The sequence below is a fragment of the Ranitomeya imitator genome, chromosome 1, assembly GCF_032444005.1.
Source record: "Ranitomeya imitator isolate aRanImi1 chromosome 1, aRanImi1.pri, whole genome shotgun sequence".
In the NCBI taxonomy this organism is placed as follows: Eukaryota; Metazoa; Chordata; class Amphibia; order Anura; family Dendrobatidae; genus Ranitomeya; species Ranitomeya imitator.
In genome coordinates this window covers 1,227,790,547-1,227,813,142 of record NC_091282.1, presented here as the reverse complement: position 1 = coordinate 1,227,813,142, position 22,596 = coordinate 1,227,790,547, and the positions used below count along the sequence as shown (strand labels likewise).

General features: G+C 44.1%; 1 protein-coding gene across 1 annotated transcript in view; it reads right to left on the bottom strand.

The window, feature by feature from the left end:
- Positions 1–22,596, bottom strand: part of DYSF (dysferlin) — a 384,808-nt gene that overhangs the window by 270,896 nt on the left and 91,316 nt on the right. Inside the window, exon 16 of the mRNA XM_069745121.1 lies at positions 20,810–20,845. Within this exon, the coding sequence (XP_069601222.1) occupies positions 20,810–20,845 (36 nt within the window). The remainder of the gene's footprint in view (positions 1–20,809; positions 20,846–22,596) is intronic.

Genomic DNA, 22,596 nt, shown 5'->3' with positions numbered 1-22,596 from the left:
TGTACCCCCAGTGTCATTATCCTGTAATCCCAGTGTTATTATCCTGTACCCCCAGTGTTATTATCCTGTACCCCCAGTGTAATTATCCTGTACCCCCAGTGTCATTATCCTGTAATCCCAGTGTTATTATCCTGTACCCCCAGTGTCATTATCCTGTAATCCCAGTGTCATTATCCTGTACCCCCAGTGTCATTATCCTGTACCCCCAGTGTCATTATCCTGTAATCCCAGTGTCATTATCCTGTACCCCCAGTGTCATTATCCTGTACCCCCAGTGTCATTATCCTGTAATCCCAGTGTTATTATCCTGTAATCCCAGTGTTATTATCCTGTACCCCCAGTGTCATTATCCTGTACCCCCAGTGTAATTATCCTGTACCCCCAGTGTTATTATCCTGTACCCCCAGTGTCATTATCCTGTAATCCCAGTGTCATTATCCTGTACCCCCAGTGTCATTATCCTGTACCCCCAGTGTCATTATCCTGTAATCCCAGTGTCATTATCCTGTACCCCCAGTGTCATTATCCTGTACCCCCAGTGTCATTATCCTGTACCCCCAGTGTTATTATCCTGTAATCCCAGTGTTATTATCCTGTACCCCCAGTGTCATTATCCTGTACCCCAGTGTCATTATCCTGTAATCCCAGTGTTATTATCCTGTACCCCCAGTGTTATTATCCTGTAATCCCAGTGTAATTATCCTGTACCCCCAGTGTCATTATCCTGTACCCCCAGTGTCATTATCCTGTACCCCCAGTGTTATTATCCTGTACCCCCAGTGTAATTATCCTGTACCCCCAGTGTAATTATCCTGTAATCCCAGTGTTATTATCCTGTACCCCCAGTGTAATTATCCTGTACCCCCAGTGTCATTATCCTGTAATCCCAGTGTTATTATCCTGTACCCCCAGTGTTATTATCCTGTAATCCCAGTGTAATTATCCTGTACCCCCAGTGTCATTATCCTGTACCCCCAGTGTAATTATCCTGTACCCCCAGTGTAATTATCCTGTACCCCCAGTGTCATTATCCTGTAATCCCAGTGTTATTATCCTGTACCCCCAGTGTAATTATCCTGTACCCCCAGTGTTATTATCCTGTAATCCCAGTGTCATTATCCTGTACCCCCAGTGTTATTATCCTGTACCCCCAGTGTCATTATCCTGTACCCCCAGTGTTATTATCCTGTACCCCCAGTGTTATTATCCTGTACCCCCAGTGTCATTATCCTGTACCCCCAGTGTAATTATCCTGTACCCCCAGTGTCATTATCCTGTAATCCCAGTGTTATTATCCTGTACCCCCAGTGTAATTATCCTGTACCCCCAGTGTCATTATCCTGTAATCCCAGTGTTATTATCCTGTACCCCCAGTGTCATTATCCTGTACCCCCAGTGTCATTATCCTGTACCCCCAGTGTCATTATCCTGTACCCCCAGTGTTATTATCCTGTAATCCCAGTGTAATTATCCTGTACCCCCAGTGTAATTATCCTGTACCCCCAGTGTCATTATCCTGTAATCCCAGTGTTATTATCCTGTAATCCCAGTGTAATTATCCTGTACCCCCAGTGTTATTATCCTGTACCCCCAGTGTCATTATCCTGTAATCCCAGTGTTATTATCCTGTACCCCCAGTGTTATTATCCTGTACCCCCAGTGTTATTATCCTGTAATCCCAGTGTTATTATCCTGTACCCCCAGTGTTATTATCCTGTACCCCCAGTGTCATTATCCTGTACCCCCAGTGTTATTATCCTGTACCCCCAGTGTCATTATCCTGTACCCCCAGTGTCATTATCCTGTACCCCCAGTGTCATTATCCTGTAATCCCAGTGTTATTATCCTGTACCCCCAGTGTTATTATCCTGTACCCCCAGTGTCATTATCCTGTACCCCCAGTGTTATTATCCTGTACCCCCAGTGTCATTATCCTGTACCCCCAGTGTCATTATCCTGTACCCCCAGTGTTATTATCCTGTAATCCCAGTGTAATTATCCTGTACCCCCAGTGTTATTATCCTGTACCCCCAGTGTTATTATCCTGTACCCCCAGTGTCATTATCCTGTACCCCCAGTGTAATTATCCTGTACCCCCAGTGTCATTATCCTGTACCCCCAGTGTCATTATCCTGTACCCCCAGTGTAATTATCCTGTACCCCCAGTGTCATTATCCTGTACCCCCAGTGTTATTATCCTGTACCCCCAGTGTTATTATCCTGTACCCCCAGTGTTATTATCCTGTACCCCCAGTGTAATTATCCTGTACCCCCAGTGTTATTATCCTGTAATCCCAGTGTAATTATCCTGTACCCCCAGTGTCATTATCCTGTAATCCCAGTGTTATTATCCTGTAATCCCAGTGTAATTATCCTGTACCCCCAGTGTCATTATCCTGTAATCCCAGTGTTATTATCCTGTACCCCCAGTGTTATTATCCTGTACCCCCAGTGTCATTATCCTGTACCCCCAGTGTTATTATCCTGTACCCCCAGTGTTATTATCCTGTACCCCCAGTGTCATTATCCTGTACCCCCAGTGTTATTATCCTGTACCCCCAGTGTTATTATCCTGTACCCCAGTGTCATTATCCTGTACCCCCAGTGTAATTATCCTGTACCCCCAGTGTCATTATCCTGTACCCCCAGCGTTATTATCCTGTACCCCCAGTGTCATTATGCTGTACCCCCAGTGTAATTATCCTGTACCCCCAGTGTTATTATCCTGTACCCCCAGTGTCATTATCCTGTACCCCCAGCGTTATTATCCTGTACCCCCAGTGTCATTATCCTGTACCCCCAGTGTTATTATCCTGTACCCCCAGTGTTATTATCCTGTACCCCCAGTGTCATTATCCTGTACCCCCAGTGTTATTATCCTGTACCCCCAGTGTTATTATCCTGTACCCCAGTGTCATTATCCTGTACCCCCAGTGTCATTATCCTGTACCCCCAGTGTCATTATCCTGTACCCCCAGTGTCATTATCCTGTACCCCCAGTGTCATTATCCTGTAATCCCAGTGTTATTATCCTGTACCCCCAGTGTTATTATCCTGTACCCCCAGTGTTATTATCCTGTACCCCAGTGTCATTATCCTGTACCCCCAGTGTAATTATCCTGTACCCCCAGTGTCATTATCCTGTACCCCCAGTGTCATTATCCTGTACCCCCAGTGTCATTATCCTGTACCCCCAGTGTCATTATCCTGTAATCCCAGTGTTATTATCCTGTACCCCCAGTGTTATTATCCTGTACCCCCAGTGTTATTATCCTGTACCCCCAGTGTTATTATCCTGTACCCCCAGTGTTATTATCCTGTACCCCAGTGTCATTATCCTGTACCCCCAGTGTAATTATCCTGTACCCCCAGTGTCATTATCCTGTACCCCCAGTGTCATTATCCTGTACCCCCAGTGTCATTATCCTGTACCCCCAGTGTCATTATCCTGTAATCCCAGTGTTATTATCCTGTACCCCCAGTGTCATTATCCTGTACCCCCAGTGTCATTATCCTGTACCCCCAGTGTTATTATGCTGTACCCCCAGTGTTATTATCCTGTACCCCCAGTGTTATTATCCTGTACCCCCAGTGTTATTATCCTGTACCCCCAGTGTTATTATCCTGTACCCCCAGTGTCATTATCCTGTACCCCCAGTGTTATTATCCTGTAATCCCAGTGTAATTATCCTGTACCCCCAGTGTTATTATCCTGTACCCCCAGTGTCATTATCCTGTACCCCCAGTGTCATTATCCTGTACCCCCAGTGTCATTATCCTGTACCCCCAGTGTTATTATCCTGTACCCCCAGTGTTATTATCCTGTACCCCCAGTGTCATTATCCTGTACCCCCAGTGTTATTATCCTGTACCCCCAGTGTCATTATCCTGTACCCCCAGTGTCATTATCCTGTACCCCCAGTGTCATTATCCTGTACCCCCAGTGTTATTATCCTGTACCCCCAGTGTCATTATCCTGTACCCCCAGTGTCATTATCCTGTACCCCCAGTGTCATTATCCTGTACCCCCAGTGTCATTATCCTGTACCCCCAGTGTTATTATCCTGTACCCCCAGTGTCATTATCCTGTACCCCCAGTGTCATTATCCTGTACCCCCAGTGTCATTATCCTGTACCCCCAGTGTTATTATCCTGTAATCCCAGTGTTATTATCCTGTACCCCCAGTGTCATTATCCTGTACCCCCAGTGTAATTATCCTGTACCCCCAGTGTCATTATCCTGTACCCCCAGTGTAATTATCCTGTACCCCCAGTGTCATTATCCTGTACCCCCAGTGTCATTATCCTGTACCCCCAGTGTTATTATCCTGTACCCCCAGTGTTATTATCCTGTACCCCCAGTGTTATTATCCTGTACCCCCAGTGTAATTATCCTGTACCCCCAGTGTCATTATCCTGTACCCCCAGTGTCATTATCCTGTACCCCCAGTGTTATTATCCTGTACCCCCAGTGTCATTATCCTGTACCCCCAGTGTCATTATCCTGTACCCCCAGTGTTATTATCCTGTACCCCCAGTGTCATTATCCTGTACCCCCAGTGTCATTATCCTGTACCCCCAGTGTCATTATCCTGTACCCCCAGTGTCATTATCCTGTACCCCCAGTGTCATTATCCTGTACCCCCAGTGTCATTATCCTGTACCCCCAGTGTCATTATCCTGTACCCCCAGTGTTATTATCCTGTACCCCCAGTGTCATTATCCTGTACCCCCAGTGTTATTATCCTGTACCCCCAGTGTCATTATCCTGTACCCCCAGTGTCATTATCCTGTACCCCCAGTGTTATTATCCTGTACCCCCAGTGTCATTATCCTGTACCCCCAGTGTTATTATCCTGTAATCCCAGTGTTATTATCCTGTACCCCCAGTGTAATTATCCTGTACCCCCAGTGTAATTATCCTGTACCCCCAGTGTCATTATCCTGCACCCCCAGTGTCATTATCCTGTACCCCCAGTGTTATTATCCTGTACCCCCAGTGTAATTATCCTGTACCCCCAGTGTCATTATCCTGTACCCCCAGTGTCATTATCCTGTACCCCCAGTGTCATTATCCTGTACCCCCAGTGTTATTATCCTGTACCCCCAGTGTCATTATCCTGTATCCCCAGTGTTATTATCCTGTACCCCCAGTGTTATTATCCTGTACCCCCAGTGTCATTATCCTGTACCCCCAGTGTCATTATCCTGTACCCCCAGTGTCATTATCCTGTACCCCCAGTGTCATTATCCTGTACCCCCAGTGTTATTATCCTGTACCCCCAGTGTTATTATCCTGTACCCCCAGTATCATTATCCTGTACCCCCAGTATCATTATCCTGTACCCCCAGTGTAATTATCCTGTACCCCCAGTGTTATTATCCTGTACCCCCAGTATCATTATCCTGTACCCCCAGTGTAATTATCCTGTACCCCCAGTGTCATTATCCTGTACCCCCAGTGTTATTATCCTGTACCCCCAGTGTCATTATCCTGTACCCCCAGTATCATTATCCTGTACCCCCAGTGTAATTATCCTGTACCCCCAGTGTTATTATCCTGTACCCCCAGTATCATTATCCTGTACCCCCAGTGTAATTATCCTGTACCCCCAGTGTCAGTGTCATTATCCTGTACCCCCAGTGTTATTATCCTGTACCCCCAGTGTCATTATCCTGTACCCCCAGTATCATTATCCTGTACCCCCAGTGTAATTATCCTGTACCCCCAGTGTCAGTGTCATTATCCTGTACCCCCAGTGTCATTATCCTGTACCCCCAGTATCATTATCCTGTACCCCCAGTATCATTATCCTGTACCCCCAGTGTAATTATCCTGTACCCCCAGTGTCATTATCCTGTACCCCCAGTATCATTATCCTGTACCCCCAGTGTAATTATCCTGTACCCCCAGTGTCAGTGTCATTATCCTGTACCCCCAGTGTCATTATCCTGTACCCCCAGTGTTATTATCCTGTAATCCCAGTGTAATTATCCTGTACCCCCAGTGTAATTATCCTGTACCCCCAGTGTCAGTGTCATTATCCTGTACCCCCAGTGTTATTATCCTGTAATCCCAGTGTAATTATCCTGTACCCCCAGTGTAATTATCCTGTACCCCCAGTGTCAGTGTCATTATCCTGTACCCCCAGTGTCATTATCCTGTACCCCCAGTGTTATTATCCTGTAATCCCAGTGTAATTATCCTGTACCCCCAGTGTAATTATCCTGTACCCCCAGTGTAATTATCCTGTACCCCCAGTGTCATTATCCTGTACCCCCAGTGTTATTATCCTGTACCCCCAGTGTCATTATCCTGTACCCCCAGTGTTATTATCCTGTACCCCCAGTGTCATTATCCTGTACCCCCAGTGTTATTATCCTGTACCCCCAGTGTTATTATCCTGTACCCCCAGTGTCATTATCCTGTACCCCCAGTGTCATTATCCTGTACCCCCAGTGTTATTATCCTGTACCCCCAGTGTCATTATCCTGTAATCCCAGTGTAATTATCCTGTACCCCCAGTGTCATTATCCTGTACCCCCAGTGTCATTATCCTGTACCCCCAGTGTCATTATCCTGTACCCCCAGTGTCATTATCCTGTACCCCCAGTGTTATTATCCTGTACCCCCAGTGTTATTATCCTGTACCCCCAGTATCATTATCCTGTACCCCCAGTATCATTATCCTGTACCCCCAGTGTAATTATCCTGTACCCCCAGTGTCAGTGTCATTATCCTGTACCCCCAGTGTTATTATCCTGTACCCCCAGTGTCATTATCCTGTACCCCCAGTGTCATTATCCTGTACCCCCAGTGTTATTATCCTGTAATCCCAGTGTAATTATCCTGTACCCCCAGTGTAATTATCCTGTACCCCCAGTGTAATTATCCTGTACCCCCAGTGTCATTATCCTGTACCCCCAGTGTTATTATCCTGTACCCCCAGTGTTATTATCCTGTACCCCCAGTGTCATTATCCTGTACCCCCAGTGTTATTATCCTGTACCCCCAGTGTCATTATCCTGTACCCCCAGTGTTATTATCCTGTACCCCCAGTGTAATTATCCTGTACCCCCAGTGTCATTATCCTGTACCCCCAGTGTAATTATCCTGTACCCCCAGTGTCATTATCCTGTACCCCCAGTGTCATTATCCTGTAATCCCAGTGTAATTATCCTGTACCCCCAGTGTTATTATCCTGTACCCCCAGTGTTATTATCCTGTACCCCCAGTGTAATTATCCTGTACCCCCAGTGTTATTATCCTGTACCCCCAGTGTCATTATCCTGTACCCCCAGTGTCATTATCCTGTACCCCCAGTGTTATTATCCTGTACCCCCAGTGTCATTATCCTGTACCCCCAGTGTTATTATCCTGTACCCCCAGTGTCATTATCCTGTAATCCCAGTGTAATTATCCTGTACCCCCAGTGTTATTATCCTGTACCCCCAGTGTAATTATCCTGTACCCCCAGTGTCATTATCCTGTACCCCCAGTGTTATTATCCTGTACCCCCAGTGTTATTATCCTGTACCCCCAGTGTTATTATCCTGTACCCCCAGTGTCATTATCCTGTACCCCCAGTGTTATTATCCTGTACCCCCAGTGTTATTATCCTGTACCCCCAGTGTCATTATCCTGTACCCCCAGTGTTATTATCCTGTACCCCCAGTGTCATTATCCTGTACCCCCAGTGTAATTATCCTGTACCCCCAGTGTAATTATCCTGTACCCCCAGTGTCATTATCCTGTACCCCCAGTGTTATTATCCTGTACCCCCAGTGTTATTATCCTGTACCCCCAGTGTAATTATCCTGTACCCCCAGTGTAATTATCCTGTACCCCCAGTGTCATTATCCTGTACCCCCAGTGTAATTATCCTGTACCCCCAGTGTAATTATCCTGTACCCCCAGTGTCATTATCCTGTACCCCCAGTGTAATTATCCTGTACCCCCAGTGTCATTATCCTGTACCCCCAGTGTAATTATCCTGTACCCCCAGTGTCATTATCCTGTACCCCCAGTGTAATTATCCTGTACCCCCAGTGTAATTATCCTGTACCCCCAGTGTCATTATCCTGTACCCCCAGTGTAATTATCCTGTACCCCCAGTGTCATTATCCTGTACCCCCAGTGTAATTATCCTGTACCCCCAGTGTAATTATCCTGTACCCCCAGTGTAATTATCCTGTACCCCCAGTGTAATTATCCTGTACCCCCAGTGTAATTATCCTGTACCCCCAGTGTCATTATCCTGTACCCCCAGTGTTATTATCCTGTACCCCCAGTGTTATTATCCTGTACCCCCAGTGTCATTATCCTGTAATCCCAGTGTCATTATCCTGTAATCCCAGTGTCATTATCCTGTAATCCCAGTGTCATTATCCTGTACCCCCAGTGTTATTATCCTGTAATCCCAGTGTTATTATCCTGTACCCCCAGTGTAATTATCCTGTACCCCCAGTGTCATTATCCTGTACCCCCAGTGTCATTATCCTGTACCCCCAGTGTTATTATCCTGTACCCCCAGTGTCATTATCCTGTAATCCCAGTGTCATTATCCTGTAATCCCAGTGTCATTATCCTGTAATCCCAGTGTCATTATCCTGTACCCCCAGTGTCATTATCCTGTACCCCCAGTGTCATTATCCTGTAATCCCAGTGTCATTATCCTGTACCCCCAGTGTTATTATCCTGTAATCCCAGTGTTATTATCCTGTACCCCCAGTGTAATTATCCTGTACCCCCAGTGTCATTATCCTGTACCCCCAGTGTCATTATCCTGTACCCCCAGTGTTATTATCCTGTACCCCCAGTGTCATTATCCTGTACCCCCAGTGTCATTATCCTGTACCCCCAGTGTCATTATCCTGTACCCCCAGTGTCATTATCCTGTACCCCCAGTGTTATTATCCTGTACCCCCAGTGTCATTATCCTGTACCCCCAGTGTTATTATCCTGTACCCCCAGTGTCATTATCCTGTACCCCCAGTGTCATTATCCTGTACCCCCAGTGTCATTATCCTGTACCCCCAGTGTCATTATCCTGTACCCCCAGTGTCATTATCCTGTACCCCCAGTGTCATTATCCTGTACCCCCAGTGTTATTATCCTGTAATCCCAGTGTTATTATCCTGTACCCCCAGTGTAATTATCCTGTACCCCCAGTGTCATTATCCTGTACCCCCAGTGTCATTATCCTGTACCCCCAGTGTCATTATCCTGTACCCCCAGTGTCATTATCCTGTACCCCCAGTGTTATTATCCTGTACCCCCAGTGTTATTATCCTGTACCCCCAGTGTTATTATCCTGTACCCCCAGTGTCAGTGTCATTATCCTGTACCCCCAGTGTTATTATCCTGTACCCCCAGTATCATTATCCTGTACCCCCAGTGTAATTATCCTGTACCCCCAGTGTCAGTGTCATTATCCTGTACCCCCAGTGTTATTATCCTGTACCCCCAGTATCATTATCCTGTACCCCCAGTGTAATTATCCTGTACCCCCAGTGTCAGTGTCATTATCCTGTACCCCCAGTGTTATTATCCTGTACCCCCAGTGTCATTATCCTGTACCCCCAGTGTCATTATCCTGTACCCCCAGTGTTATTATCCTGTAATCCCAGTGTAATTATCCTGTACCCCCAGTGTAATTATCCTGTACCCCCAGTGTAATTATCCTGTACCCCCAGTGTTATTATCCTGTACCCCCAGTGTCATTATCCTGTACCCCCAGTGTTATTATCCTGTACCCCCAGTGTTATTATCCTGTACCCCCAGTGTCATTATCCTGTACCCCCAGTGTCATTATCCTGTACCCCCAGTGTTATTATCCTGTACCCCCAGTGTTATTATCCTGTACCCCCAGTGTCATTATCCTGTACCCCCAGTGTCATTATCCTGTACCCCCAGTGTCATTATCCTGTACCCCCAGTGTTATTATCCTGTACCCCCAGTGTCATTATCCTGTACCCCCAGTGTCATTATCCTGTACCCCCAGTGTCATTATCCTGTACCCCCAGTGTCATTATCCTGTACCCCAGTGTCATTATCCTGTACCCCCAGTGTCATTATCCTGTACCCCCAGTGTTATTATCCTGTACCCCCAGTGTCATTATCCTGTACCCCCAGTGTAATTATCCTGTACCCCCAGTGTCATTATCCTGTACCCCCAGTGTCATTATCCTGTACCCCCAGTGTCATTATCCTGTACCCCCAGTGTCAGTGTCATTATCCTGTACCCCCAGTGTCATTATCCTGTACCCCCAGTGTTATTATCCTGTACCCCCAGTGTCATTATCCTGTACCCCCAGTGTAATTATCCTGTACCCCCAGTGTCATTATCCTGTACCCCCAGTGTCATTATCCTGTACCCCCAGTGTCATTATCCTGTACCCCCAGTGTCAGTGTCATTATCCTGTACCCCCAGTGTAATTATCCTGTACCCCCAGTGTTATTATCCTGTACCCCCAGTGTAATTATCCTGTACCCCCAGTGTTATTATCCTGTACCCCCAGTGTCATTATGCTGTACCCCCAGTGTTATTATCCTGTACCCCCAGTGTAATTATCCTGTACCCCCAGTGTCATTATCCTGTACCCCCAGTGTCATTATCCTGTACCCCCAGTGTCATTATCCTGTACCCCCAGTGTCATTATCCTGTACCCCCAGTGTCATTATCCTGTACCCCCAGTGTTATTATCCTGTACCCCGAGTGTCATTATCCTGTACCCCCAGTGTCATTATCCTGTACCCTACCACTGCACACTGTGTGTAAGAACGACTTGTCTTGATCCATAATAATGGTGGTAATGAAGGAGGGCAGGACCTGTACATAGTGGTCTGGCAGAGCTCCGTCTCCTGCAGGAAAGTCTCCTCCAATAATAATGTAGAAATGTCTCCTGTTGGATTATTAGCGTCTTATATCGTCACCACGCGTATAATCAGTGACCGCCCCGACGTCCTCAGGATGTGGACCCCGAGCAATGCAGCAAACTGGTGGTGTGACAGCGCCATACAGCAGCGGACAAGCCTCACCCCGCGTACCGGTGCTACGGAGGGACGGAGCTGTCTCCCATCCTATGCTCCACTCACATCCAGAGCTGCAATCACATTTCTGCTAGTGGCCACCGGGAGTCGCTTCAGTCACATAAAGTGGCGCAATCGGCTGGGTGGGAATTTCTTTAGGGATTTCTTTAGATTTTTTTTTTTTTTTGCATCAAAAGTGACTGAATGCAGAACTGTAGGGGATTGAAAATGTTCACAATATTTATTCATTTCATTCTGGCCATAGAAGCAAAAAGAAAAAATAAATTCTTTCTGATCGTTTCTGCATCTTTTATCGTTAGAAGAGGTTAATGTTACACACGAGGGATCAGATACGTTCTGTCGTTTTTATTTTGTTTTTGTCTACAAAAAAAATATTTTTAGAATGTGTTTTTATGTCATTATGACTATATGTTTCCCTTTACTTCTTCTTTCATTGCCGACCTCTATAAAGAATATATATCTGTATATATACACATAAATGTGGGGTTCTTTTTCATTTTATACCTTTTTTTTAAAAAAAATAGAGATTTTATTAAAACTTTTTAAAAAACTTTGTTACATTAATTACATTATTATTATTATTATTATTATTATTATTATTATTCATTTTTACCTCCATTTATCACTGACCTACATAAAGTTTCGAGCAGTGTTTTTTTGTTTTGTAGTTTGTTTTTTATTTTATACATAGTTTTAATATATTTTATGACAAAAAATAACAACTTTTTTATTATTATTATTATTATTATTATTATTAACGATAAAAGTAATAATAGAAAAAAAGAAAATGTAATAACAGTGTTTTAGTGTATTTTTGTAATTTAATTTCATAATTTAATTTTATTTCAGGATTGTTACTATATTTTTTATTTTATTTCTTTCATTACTAAGGCTGGTTTCACATTTGTGTTTAAAAACGCAGCGTTTTAAACGCAAACGCATTTGGTAAAAAAACGCGTTTAAACGCGTTTAAACGCTGCGTTTTTTAGGCGCATGCGTTTTTTTTTGCATGTTTTAACACAAATGCAGCGTTTTGACGCGTTTACATGCATTTTTTCCTGCGTTTGCGTTTTTGAAACGCATGATGAGAAGTGTGTGACAGCTGCCAATCATCATCATCAGGGATCTCCATTCATAAGACTGAGGCATAACACAGAGCTGCCAGTCTCACCAAAGCCCCGCCCACGCGGAGCTGCCCATCATTGTGCACACTGGGTACAGCTCAACTAATAGTGATGGTCACCGGGATCCCTATGCGTTTACATAGACATCAATACGTTTTGCCTAAAAAAAAACCGCTAAAATTACTACATGTTGCATTTCTGCAACACAACGCATGCAGAGAAAAAAACGCATGCGTTGTCAAAATGCGTCAAAACGCATGCAAAAAACGCATGCGTTTTGAATGTTAAGTATAGGGAAAAAAACGCATGCTTTTTTTTGCGCAAAAACGCAAAAAAAAAAAACGCAAATGTGAAACCAGCCTAACCTGTATAAAGTTATGTATATAGATGTGTTTTTTTTCTCATTTTATGCAACTTTTTTAGGCTATGTGCACACCTACAGGAAAGTGTGCAGAATTTTCCTGAGCAAATCCGGAGTATTTACGCAGGAAATCCGCACGCGTTTTTTTTTTCACGTTTTTTGACCTTTTTTTTTTTTTTTTGCGGATTTTACGCGTTTTTTTTGTTTTTCGGAGCTTCCCAATGCAATAATATAGTGGGAAATTCACGAAAAATCCGCAAAATTAATGAACATGCTGTGTTTTTTTCCGCAATGCGTTTCTTTGACGGAAAAAAAACGCAACGCGTCACAAAAATTGCGGATTGCATTCTAATAATAGGATGCTTAATGTAAGCTTTTTTTAGCGCTTTTTATGTGGAAAACCGCCAAAAAAACCGCGAAAAAAAATGCAAAAATTCCTGAACGTGTGCACATAGCCTTAAAAAATATGTCATAGATGTAATTGTAGAATCTGTAAAGCCATGTCAGCGACAGATCTACGGCCCTTGCCTTCCTATGTCAGAGAGCCACAGACTGCTGTCTTTCCAGTCTTGTTTTTTTAACATATATGTCATATTTCCTATCTATGGAAAGATAAAATACTATATAATAATAATATTAATTTATATAGCGCCAACATATTCCGCAGCGCTTTACAAATTATAGAGGGGACTTGTACAGACAATAGACATTACAGCATAACAGAAATCACAGTTCAAAACAGATACCAGGAGGAGTGAGGGCCCTGCTGCTCGCAAGCTACAAACTATGGGGAAAAGGGGAGACACGAGAGGTGGATGGTAACAATTGCTTTAGTTATTCGGACCAGCTATAGTGTAAGGCTCGGGTGTTCATGTAAAGCTGCATGAACCAGTTACCTGCCTAAGTATGTAGCAGTACAGACACAGAGGGCTAATACTGCATAAAGTGTATGAGAACATGATGCGAGGAACCTTTTTTTTTTTTTTTTATTATAAATAGGCCACACAGGGATCGTTAGGTTAATGCGTTGAGGCGGTAGGCCAGTCTGAACAAATTAGTTTTTAGGGCACGCTTAAAACTGTGGGGATTGGGGATTAATCGTATTAACCTAGGTAGTGCATTCCAAAGAATCGGCGCAGCACGTGTAAAGTCTTGGAGACGGGAGTGGGAGGTTCTGATTATTGAGGATGCTAACCTGAGGTCATTAGCGGAGCGGAGGGCACGGGTAGGGTGGTAGACTGATACCAGGGAGGAGATGTAGGGTGGTGCTGAGCCATGGAGTGCTTTGTGGATGGGGGTAGTAGTTTTGTACTGGATTCTGGAGTGGATGGGTAGCCAGTGTAATGACTGGCACAGGGTAGAGGCATCGGTGTAACGGTTGGTGAGGAATATGATCCTGGCAGCAGCATTCAGGACAGATTGGAGCGGGGAGAGTTTGGTAAGAGGGAGGCCGATTAGTAGAGAGTTACAAAACAAAACAAAATCCTCTAAACTGCATGCTCGCAAACGCCAGAAGCCTGACAAACAAGATGGAAGAACTAGAAGCAGAAATATCTACAGGTAACTTTGACATAGTGGGAATAACCGAGACATGGTTAGATGAAAGCTATGACTGGGCAGTTAACTTACAGGGTTACAGTCTGTTTAGAAAGGATCGTAAAAATCGGAGAGGAGGAGGGGTTTGTCTCTATGTAAAGTCTTGTCTAAAGTCCACTTTAAGGGAGGATATTAGCGAAGGGAATGAGGATGTCGAGTCCATATGGGTTGAAATTCATGGAGGGAAAAATGGTAACAAAATTCTCATTGGGGTCTGTTACAAACCCCCAAATATAATAGAAAGCATGGAAAGTCTACTTCTAAAGCAGATAGATGAAGCTGCAACCCAGAATGAGGTCCTGGTTATGGGGGACTTTAACTACCCGGATATTAACTGGGAAACAGAAACCTGTGAAACCCATAAAGGCAACAGGTTTCTGCTAATAACCAAGAAAAATTATCTTTCACAATTGGTGCAGAATCCAACCAGAGGAGCAGCACTTTTAGACCTAATACTATCTAATAGACCTGACAGAATAACAAATCTGCAGGTGGTCGGGCATCTAGGAAATAGCGACCACAATATTGTGCAGTTTCACCTGTCTTTCACTAGGGGGACTTGTCAGGGAGTCACAAAAACACTGAACTTTAGGAAGGCAAAGTTTGACCAGCTTAGAGATGCCCTTAATCTGGTAGACTGGGACAATATCCTCAGAAATAAGAATACAGATAATAAATGGGAAATGTTTAAGAACATCCTAAATAGGCAGTGTAAGCGGTTTATACCTTGTGGGAATAAAAGGACTAGAAATAGGAAAAACCCAATGTGGCTAAACAAAGAAGTAAGACAGGCAATTAACAGTAAAAAGAAAGCATTTGCACTACTAAAGCAGGATGGCACCATTGAAGCTCTAAAAAACTATAGGGAGAAAAATACTTTATCTAAAAAACTAATTAAAGCTGCCAAAAAGGAAACAGAGAAGCACATTGCTAAGGAGAGTAAAACTAATCCCAAACTGTTCTTCAACTATATCAATAGTAAAAGAATAAAAACTGAAAATGTAGGCCCCTTAAAAAATAGTGAGGAAAGAATGGTTGTAGATGACGAGGAAAAAGCTAACATATTAAACACCTTCTTCTCCACGGTATTCACGGTGGAAAATGAAATGCTAGGTGAAATCCCAAGAAACAATGAAAACCCTATATTAAGGGTCACCAATCTAACCCAAGAAGAGGTGCGAAACCGGCTAAATAAGATTAAAATAGATAAATCTCCGGGTCCGGATGGCATACACCCACGAGTACTAAGAGAACTAAGTAATGTAATAGATAAACCATTATTTCTTATTTTTAGTGACTCTATAGCGACAGGGTCTGTTCCGCAGGACTGGCGCATAGCAAATGTGGTGCCAATATTCAAAAAGGGCTCTAAAAGTGAACCTGGAAATTATAGGCCAGTAAGTCTAACCTCTATTGTTGGTAAAATATTTGAAGGGTTTCTGAGGGATGTTATTCTGGATTATCTCAATGAGAATAACTGTTTAACTCCATATCAGCATGGGTTTATGAGAAATCGCTCCTGTCAAACCAATCTAATCAGTTTTTATGAAGAGGTAAGCTATAGACTGGACCACGGTGAGTCATTGGACGTGGTATATCTCGATTTTTCCAAAGCGTTTGATACCGTGCCGCACAAGAGGTTGGTACACAAAATGAGAATGCTTGGTCTGGGGGAACATGTGTGTAAATGGGTTAGTAACTGGCTTAGTGATAGAAAGCAGAGGGTGGTTATAAATGGTATAGTCTCTAACTGGGTCGCTGTGACCAGTGGGGTACCGCAGGGGTCAGTATTGGGACCTGTTCTCTTCAACATATTCATTAATGATCTGGTAGAAGGTTTACACAGTAAAATATCGATATTTGCAGACGATACAAAACTATGTAAAGCAGTTAATACAAGAGAAGATAGTATTCTGCTACAGATGGATCTGGATAAGTTGGAAACTTGGGCTGAAAGGTGGCAGATGAGGTTTAACAATGATAAATGTAAGGTTATACACATGGGAAGAGGGAATCAATATCACCATTACACACTGAACGGGAAACCACTGGGTAAATCTGACAGGGAGAAGGACTTGGGGATCCTAGTTAATGATAAACTTACCTGGAGCAGCCAGTGCCAGGCAGCAGCTGCCAAGGCAAACAGGATCATGGGGTGCATTAAAAGAGGTCTGGATACACATGATGAGAGCATTACACTGCCTCTGTACAAATCCCTAGTTAGACCGCACATGGAGTGCTGTGTCCAGTTTTGGTCACCGGTGCTCAGGAAGGATATAATGGAACTAGAGAGAGTACAAAGGAGGGCAACAAAATTAATAAAGGGGATGGGAGAACTACAATACCCAGATAGATTAGCGAAATTAGGATTATTTAGTCTAGAAAAAAGACGACTGAGGGGCGATCTAATAACCATGTATAAGTATATAAGGGGACAATACAAATATCTCGCTGAGGATCTGTTTATACCAAGGAAGGTGACGGGCACAAGGGGGCATTCTTTGCGTCTGGAGGAGAGAAGGTTTTTCCACCAACATAGAAGAGGATTCTTTACTGTTAGGGCAGTGAGAATCTGGAATTGCTTGCCTGAGGAGGTGGTGATGGCGAACTCAGTCGAGGGGTTCAAGAGAGGCCTGGATGTCTTCCTGGAGCAGAACAATATTGTATCATACAATTATTAGGTTCTGTAGAAGGACGTAGATCTGGGGATTTATTATGATGGAATATAGGCTGAACTGGATGGACAAATGTCTTTTTTCGGCCTTACTAACTATGTTACTATGTTACTATGTTACAATAGTCCAGACGAGAAGAAATAAGTGAAACAGTCAGAGTTTTTGCAGAGTCGAAAGTAAGAAAAGGGCGAATTCTAGAAATGTTTTTGAGATGCAGGTAAGAAGAGCGAGCCAGTGATCGGATGTGGGAGGTGAATGAAAGGTCAGAATCAAGGATGACCCCAAGGCAGCGGGCATGTTGCTTTGGAGTAATGGTGGAACCGCACACGGAGATGGCAATGTCAGGCAAAGGTAGGTTAGTAGAGGGAGAGAACACGAGGAGTTCAGTTTTTGACAGGTTTAGTTTCAGATAGAGGGAGGACATGATGTTAGAGACAGTGGTAAGACAATCACTGGTGTTTTCTAAAAAGGTCGGTGTGATATCAGGAGAAGAGGTGTATAATTGGGTGTCGTCAGCATAGAGATGGTACTGGAAACCAAATCTGATTGTTTGTCCAATAGGGGCAGTATACAACGGGAAAAGGAGGGGGCCTAGGACTGATCCTTTAGGAACCCCAACAGTAAGGGGAAGGTGAGAGGAGGAGGAACCAGCAAAACATACAGTGAAGGATCGGTCAGAGAGATAGGAGGAGAACCAGGAGAGAACGGTGTCCTTGAGGCCGATGGGGCGGAGCATAGTGAGGAGGAGCTGATGATCCACAGTATCGAATGCTGCAGAGAGATCCAAGAGAATTACCATGGAGTAGTGACCATTAGATTTAGCTGTTAGTAGGTCATTAGAGACTTTAGTGAGGGCAGTTTCAGTAGAGTGTAAAGAGCGGAAGCCAGATTGAAGAGGGTCGAGAAGAGAGTTATCTGAGAGATAGCGGGTAAGACGGGAGTGGACCAGGCGTTCGAGGAGTTTAGAGATGAAGGGAAGATTAGAGACAGGTCTATAATTAGCGGCACAGTTTTGATCGAGGGATGGTTTTTTAAGTAATGGATGTATGATGGCATGCTTAAATGAGGAGGGAAAAATACCGGAAGTGAGGGAAAGGTTGAATATTTTTGTTAGGTGAGAGGTGACAGCCGGGGAAAGGGACTGGAGGAGATGTGACGGAATGGGGTCACTGGTGCAAGTGGTCGGGCGAGAAGATGCAAGGAGCCTGCTTACTTCTTCTTCTGTAACTGCTTCAAAGTCAGAGAGTGAACTAGATGCAGTGGGGGAGGGAGGACAGTGCATGGTATGAAGAGATTGGGAGATGATTTCCTGTCGAATGTGGTCAATTTTTTCTTTGAAGTAATTGGCCAGATCGTCAGCACGGAGATCCGTGGTTGGGGCCTGCTCTCTTCGGTTGAGTAGGGACTGGAACGTGTCAAAGAGACGTTTAGGGTTATTGGACAGGGAGGTGATGAGGGTGTTGAAGTAGGTTTGTTTGGAGAGGTGAAGGGCAGAATTGTATGTCTTTAGCATGAACTTATAATGGATGAAATCTTCGGGTAGATTAGATTTTCTCCACAGACGTTCTGCGCACCTGGAGCACCGCTGCAGGAAACGTGTTTGCAGCGTGTGCCACGGTTGTAGCCGTCTGTGCCGAGTTGTTTTCTGTATAGGAGGAGCAGCTTCATCCAGAGCACTTTGCAGGGTTTCATTGTAATGCTTCAGAGCAGAATCAGGACATGAGATGGAGGAGATTGGGGCCAATGAGGACTGCAAGTTCTTCATAAGTTTCTGGGTGTTAATGGCCTGTATGTTTCTATAAGTGTGGAAAGTGGGGGTGACCTGAGCAGGATGGCAGTTCTTGATAGAGAATGAAAGAAGGTTGTGGTCAGAGAGCGGGAGAGGGGAGTTTGTGAAATCATCCACTGAGCAAAGTCGGGAGAAGACCAAGTCAAGGGAGTTTCCATCTTCATGTGTTGGAGAGTTAGTATGCTGCGAGAGGCCAAAAGAGGAGGATAGAGATAAAAGGTGAGAAGCAGATGGGGAGAGGGGAGAGGCAATGGGGATGTTGAAATCACCCATGATAAGGGTGGGGGTGTCACCGGAGAGAAAGTTTACTAAAAGGAAATTTACTAAAAGGAAATATGGCATTATTATCTCCCACCTGGGACCTCCAGGGGAGAAGATATCCTGAAAGTTGGAGATCTGTTCATTTTTGGGAGCCTTGTCCCATCCCATTCCAGACCCCATATATAGTTCTGTACAGGCCTCCCTCTATAATAAATCTGCCACATTTCCGTGGCACAGGTTTAGTACTTTTCTTTTACTATTCCTTTATACTTTATTGTTTAGTCCATTTTGTAACATCTTTGTATATTTTTATAAACACTGCCTACTTTTCAGATTAAATACTTAAATTTAATTGCTCTGTTCCTTTTGCTCTGTAAACCGCACCCTAAAGCCATACGCTACCTGTAACGATTGTCCAGGCGCAATAGGAATTACGTTTTTTTGTATAGTTTTTCATTTAATACATTTTAAAAAAATTAATAATACATTTTGAATACATTTTCCATCTCTAAATATTAAACTTTTTATTATTATTCCTAGAATTAATATTAAAAAAATATATATTATTTTAATTACATTATTATTATATTGTTTTACTGCTTTCATCAATTTCCTACATAAAATATATTGATTTAGCTGCAGAGTTTGGCAGCTCTGTGTTATGCCTCAGTCCTATGGAGATCCCTGATCACAACCAATAAATTCTTGTGATGTTAGTCCCGGTGACCATCACTATTAGTTGAGCTGTACCCACTGCGTATAATGATGGGCAGCTCCGCGTGGGCGGGGCTTTGGTGAGACTGGCAGCTCTGTGTTATGCCTCAGTCCTATGGAGATCCCTCATCACAACCAATACATTCTTGTGATGTTAGTCCCGGTGACCATCACTATTAGTTGAGCTGTACCCACTGCGTATAATGATGGGCAGCTCCGCGTGGGCGGGGCTTTTGTGAGACTGGCAGCTCTGTGTTATGCCTCAGTCCTATGGAGATCCCTGATCACAACCAATAAATTCTTGTGATGTTAGTCCCGGTGACCATCACTATTAGTTGAGCTGTACCCACTGCGTATAATGATGGGCAGCTCCGCGTGGGCGGGGCTTTGGTGAGACTGGCAGCTCTGTGTTATGCCTCAGTCCTATGGAGATCCCTCATCACAACCAATACATTCTTGTGATGTTAGTCCCGGTGACCATCACTATTAGTTGAGCTGTACCCACTGCGTATAATGATGGCCAGCTCCGCGTGGGCGGGGCTTTGGTGAGACTGGCAGCTCTGTGTTATGCCTCAGTCCTATGGAGATCCCTGATCACAACCAATACATTCTTGTGATGTTAGTCCCGGTGACCATCACTATTAGTTGAGCTGTACCCACTGCGTACAATGATGGGCAGCTTCGCGTGGGCGGGGCTTTGGTGAGATTGGCAGCTCTGTGTTATGCCTCAGTCCTATGAATGGAGATCCCGGATCACAACCAATAAATTCTTGTGATGTTAGTCCCGGTGACCATCACTATTAGTTGAGCCATACCGAGTGCGTATAATGATAGGCAGCTCCGCGTGGGCGGGGCTTTGGAGAGATTGGCAGCTTTGTGTTATGCCCCAAACCCCTGATCACAACCAATAAATTCTTGTGACGTTAGTCCCAGTGACCATCACTATTGGTTGAGCTGTACCCAGTACGTATAATGATGGGCAGCTCTGCGTGGGCGGGGCTTTGGTGAGATTGACAGCTCTATGTTATGCCCCAAACCTATGAATGGAGATCCCTGATCACAACCAATAAATTCTTGAGAACCAATGTAAACTGCGGAGCTCTGGAGCTGCGAGGGTTCACCGGGACCACCGTACAGCCCCCGCTACTGAAGCCGATCCTTTCGGTCACACAAGATATACGGTAATTGGTAAGAGAATTAATGATCAGAATGTAAAGAACATCTCATAGGACGTACAGTTAGGAACCGCGGACGCCTTTCCCGTGGTCTCATCTGCAGCACAAAGAAACAGGTCTTGGTTAGAGACGATGTACATGATGCAACATGCATGGAGATTAGTAATCAGTCCGTTATATTACATGGTGGATTAGAATCAATGCAAACAGATGAACTGGATCAATGCATGAAGGAGTTAATCAACTACTCGTAAAAACGGCAAAATAATTAGCCAATCACAACATGGGGCCCCTGATGAGAAGGGCCACCGGCTCTAAGCTAAGGCTTCCTAACATAGAGCCGCAGCATTTTCTTGCAGCCACCACTAGGGGGAGCTCAGTACACAGGAATGGTGGATGTAGAAAGTCTACTAGCTGAGCTCCCCCTGGTGGTGGCTGCAGGCCGGCAGTTTCTTCACATGTGAAGGGAAGCAGTGGATTTAGATGTGTGTAGGGGGGGTTATTAATGTATTTATGACTTTTTTTAGTGTAAATTCACATAAATTGTAGAGATCAGACTGAGCCCAACGTTAATGGACTTTTCTAAACAAGGAGTCAGGTAAGGCTGCTCGATACTGATAACATTTATATTACATAATGTTTCCTCCAAAAAAAAAAAAAAACAGATGCACAAAAATGAACATGTGATTCCAACTTTAACACAGTTTGGCTTTTACTAAATTTAATTTTGTAATCAGTCAGCTGGTGGCGCTATTGTATTGGTTTCAATGGGAAAAAAAGTACGAAAGCATTGTGGTAGAAAGTGGTACTGCATGTAAAAAATGTTGGGAGTTATTTTTTCTTTTATTTAGTTTTGTTTTTTTATTTTTCACCAGGATCCAGCAGGAACAAAAGAAAAACCACGCCGGATTCAGGAAAACAGTGGCATTTTCACCAAGTAAAAAAAAATGATTATATTTATGGCCACTGACAGGTGGTATGTGTTCATAAATAGCCAATATATTACCGATTGTATGGTTTTCTATAGAAAGATTAGCTGCTGCTCTGTGGTGGAAAGTGGTACTGCATGCATACAATCACAGAGAATAGCGGTTCCAAACAAGCTGCAAAACATGCAAAAGCCCGGCCTCCGCAACAGGCTCCGAATTCACAACACTCTGAATACCCAGCATGCTCTATCAATGTCACTTCAATGTATTTAAACTTTTATCTTAGGGATCAAGTTGCTGCTTTTATCCCCATGCCGGCTCTCTGGACCCATAGATATGAGATTTCCCCTTCCCCAAATACAGTCCTTATTGGGGACCTTGGGGAATTGGGGTCCTGCACCTCTTAGCTCCTTATCCTGAGTCTGTATGCAGTGAGCTCCCTCTAGTGGCGGCTGCTGGCAGCTCATATAATGGTAATAAAGGGGATTTGGAGATCAATGCAAGAAAACTGGCGCTATGAAGATAAATGTGCAGCTTCCTATATGGAGGCAGTCAGTATGCAGGTATGAAGATAAATGCGCAGCTTCCTATATGGAGGCAGTCAGTATGCAGGTATGAAGATAAATGTGCAGCTTCCTATATGGAGGCAGTCAGTATGCAGGTATGAAGATAAATGCGCAGCTTCCTGTATGGAGGCAGTCAGTATGCAGGTATGAAGATAAATGCGCAGCTTCCTATATGGAGGCAGTCAGTATGCAGGTATGAAGATAAATGCACAGCTTCCTATATGGAGGCAGTCAGTATGCAGGTATGAAGATAAATGCGCAGCTTCCTATATGGAGGCAGTCAGTATGCAGGTATAAAGATAAATGCGCAGCTTCCTATATGGAGGCAGTCAGTATGCAGGTATGAAGATAAA